Source organism: Plutella xylostella, chromosome 21 (genome assembly GCF_932276165.1).
Source record: "Plutella xylostella chromosome 21, ilPluXylo3.1, whole genome shotgun sequence".
NCBI lineage: Eukaryota > Metazoa > Arthropoda > Insecta > Lepidoptera > Plutellidae > Plutella > Plutella xylostella.
The window spans coordinates 10,789,990-10,793,208 of record NC_064001.1 but is presented as its reverse complement, the minus strand read 5'-3'; the positions used below and the strand labels follow the sequence as shown (position 1 = coordinate 10,793,208).

Below are 3,219 nucleotides of genomic sequence, written 5' to 3'. Positions count from 1 at the left end.
GTGAATGAATCTCCAACTTTTTTAGTTCTATAGCTTTTTTCTAATGCACCGTATGCCACAAGGAGAGCTACCCACGTGAGCGTTCGCCCTTGACCAGGGTCCATTAGGCGGCCATCTTGAACGCCGCTTCGAGATCACTTAGCAGATGCTTTTTTATGCTAACTGTACACTTCAATGTCAATAATTACGTGCAGCCGACTGTACGTGGGCCAGGAGGCGACTAATCTCGGAATCGCTTTTAGATGCCTTTTGTTCGCGTTTCCGTTTCAGATAAGGCTGGCTGGTCCTTATTTAGCTTTCATTTATGTTATCTTTGAGAGTAAACATGAGGCTGTAGTAAAGATACTAAAATATTATATGGTATTTGGTTTTTGTAGTGTATGTACACTATAGGGTATGTCTATGATTGTGTAAGACGAACATGTGTGGGTAGGAGGCGGCGCTTATTCATTCGATAATAAAGAGTCTAACAACTAAGACCTGTCTTTATATTTCATTGGCTTACGAGGAAAATAAGTGCAATTAAAATGTCGATCGGGAAGATAGGCGAGTTCGACATCCGCGGCGGCAACTGGGAGCTGTACGTGGAGCGCCTGGAGATGTTCTTCAAGATCAACAATATTGCGGAGACGGCGCGCGTGCCCATGTTCATCACGGTGATGGGGGATGCGGCGTACGAGCTGCTGAGTGACCTGCTGAGTCCGGCCAAACCGTCAGATACAGATTACAATACAATTGTTTCAACGTTACAAAACCACTTGCAACCGAAGGTGTCAGTAATGGCGGAGCGGTACAGGTTCCGTCAAAGAAGACAAAACGTGGGTGAATCTATCAAAGACTATTTTACGGAACTAAAAAAGTTATCGCGAAACTGTGACTTTAAATCGAATTTAAATGAAAACCTACGTGATCAACTGGTATGTGGCTTAAAAAGTGACATGATAAGACAGCGTCTTTTCGTCGAAGATAACCTAACATTTGATCAAGCGGTCAAGTTGGCATGTGCATTGGAGGCAGCGGAGCGTGATGCGTCAGCAGTGGAGCTGTCGGCGGAAGGCGCGGGGGCGCACGCCGGCGGCGGGGTCCAGGAGGCGGGCGCCGTGCACGCGCTGGCTCCGTGGCCGCGTGGCGGAGGCAGGAGCGCGAGGGGGCCGGGGGCGCCGGGCGCGGCCCAGGCAGCTCACTGCCAGGCATGTGGAGCGAAGAACCATGTGTTCAAGGACTGCCGGTTCAAGAAGGCGGTGTGCAGCAAGTGTGGCAAGGAGGGCCATTTGAGGCGCGTTTGCTCAGACTGGGCGGAGAACGCGGGGCGAACCTACAACCGCAGTAGTGGCGGTGGCTACAGCAAGGGGAATAACAATGGCAGAAGGGCGTTTCATCATCTGAAGGCTGAGGACACGTCCGACCAAGAAGAATCAGAAAATGACTTCTCGGAAGAAGAGAATCTGAATCAGCTGAGCTTAAGTGGCTACAGGCCGGTAAGCATACCTATAAAAATTGATAACAAACAGGTTTTTATGGAGGTAGATACAGGCTCGTCAATTTCGTGTGTCAGTAAAGTAACTTATGAAAGATTATTTAAACATAGGACTATTGAAAAGTGTGACTTGACCTTGAAATTGTATGATGGTAGTAAATTACGCCCATTAGGTGTTATAAAACCGAAAGTTCAATATAATGAAATAAGTAAACACTTAGAACTATTTGTTATAAGCGGGGGAACTACGTCATTACTAGGTCGACACTGGTTATCAGAGCTAGAAATTTCTTTGCCTAAGTTTGGTAATAATAACAGTAGGTCACTGCAATGTAATCAATTATCAGCGGGTGATGAGTTAAATGCTTTACTCGACAGACATAAGGAGTTGTTCAGCGGAGGACTGGGCAGGTTCACGGGTGATGAGGTGGCGCTGCACGTGCGCGAGGGCACGGTGCCGGTGTTCTGCCGCGCGCGGCCGCTGCCCTACGCGCTGCGGGGGCGCGTGGACGCCGAGCTGGACGGCATGCTGCGCGAGGGCGTCATTGAGCCCGTGGCGGCGTCGGACTGGGCGACCCCGCTGGTGCCGGTGAGTAAGGCGGATGGTGGACTGAGGATATGCGCTGACTATAAGATAACCTTGAACTCTGCCTTGTTGGTTGACAGATATCCTTTACCTAGATTTGAGGACCTACTGGTCACACTAAACAACTCAGTGATATTTAGTAAGTGCGATTTATCGCAGGCGTATAACCAGCTGGTGTTAGATGAGTCATCAAAACAGTACACAGTGATAAACACACACAAGGGGCTTTTTAGATACAACCGTTTAGTGTACGGTCTGTCGTCAAGCTCCGGTATATTCCAACGAACAATGTCCAATTTATTAAAGGGAATACCATTTGTAGGAATATTCATAGATGACGTCATCATAGGCGGTAGGAATATAACGGAGCATTTACAATCGTTAGAAATGGTCATGAGTAGGTTATGCGAAAATGGACTTAAACTAAAAAGAAATAAATGTGAATTTTTAGTGGACGAGATTAAATATTTAGGCTATATTATTTCTAAGGATGGCGTGAAAACTGACCCAGATAAAATTAAAGCGATGTCTGAAATGGCTCAGCCACAAAACGTAACTCAGTTGCGATCGTTTCTAGGTTTAGTGAACTTCTATGGTAGGTTCGTTAAAAATATGAGCAGTATATTATCTCCACTTTACGAGTTGCTAAAAAAGAATGTAAGTTGGGTTTGGAGTGACACTTGTGCACGCGCTTTCAATGAAGTGAAACGAATTTTGTCTAGCTCGGAAGTTCTTGCGCATTACGACGAGAGCAAGCCGTTGATACTGAGTTGCGATGCGAGTGCGCAGGGGGTGGGGGGCGTGCTGACGCAGCGCGGGCCGCGCGGGGAGCGCCCCGTCGCCTACGTGTCTAGGACACTCAATGACGCCGAGAAAAACTACGCACAAATACATAGGGAGGCCCTAGCTATTATCTTTTGCTTAAAAAAATTTCACCAGTATCTGTATGGTAGGAAGTTTACTCTGCGAACCGACCATAAACCATTGGTTACTATTTTCGGCCCCAAAGCAGGTGTCCCGGCCATGGCCGCCAGTAGATTGCAAAGGTGGGCGGTTATCGTATCGGCGTACACATATGACATAGAATATGTAAACACCAAGGATAATGTAGCTGATAGCTTCTCTCGGTTACCTATAAAAAGTAGGGACTCTGGAT

General features: G+C 47.3%; 1 protein-coding gene across 1 annotated transcript; it reads left to right on the top strand.

The window, feature by feature from the left end:
* Positions 1 to 378: 378 nt before the first annotated feature.
* LOC119694855 lies at positions 379 to 1,895 on the top strand. The gene is made up of 2 exons (XM_048628730.1): positions 379 to 1,478; positions 1,856 to 1,895. Exons 1-2 carry the CDS (start codon positions 528 to 530, stop codon positions 1,859 to 1,861), a joined length of 957 nt encoding a protein of 318 aa, XP_048484687.1. The 5' UTR covers positions 379 to 527; the 3' UTR covers positions 1,862 to 1,895.
* Positions 1,896 to 3,219: the final 1,324 nt, after the last annotated feature.

Excerpts from the sequence above, each read along its gene's own strand:
- LOC119694855 (XM_048628730.1), top strand. The coding sequence starts at position 528 with ATGTCGATCGGGAAGATAGGCGAGTTCGACATCCGCGGCGGCAACTGG.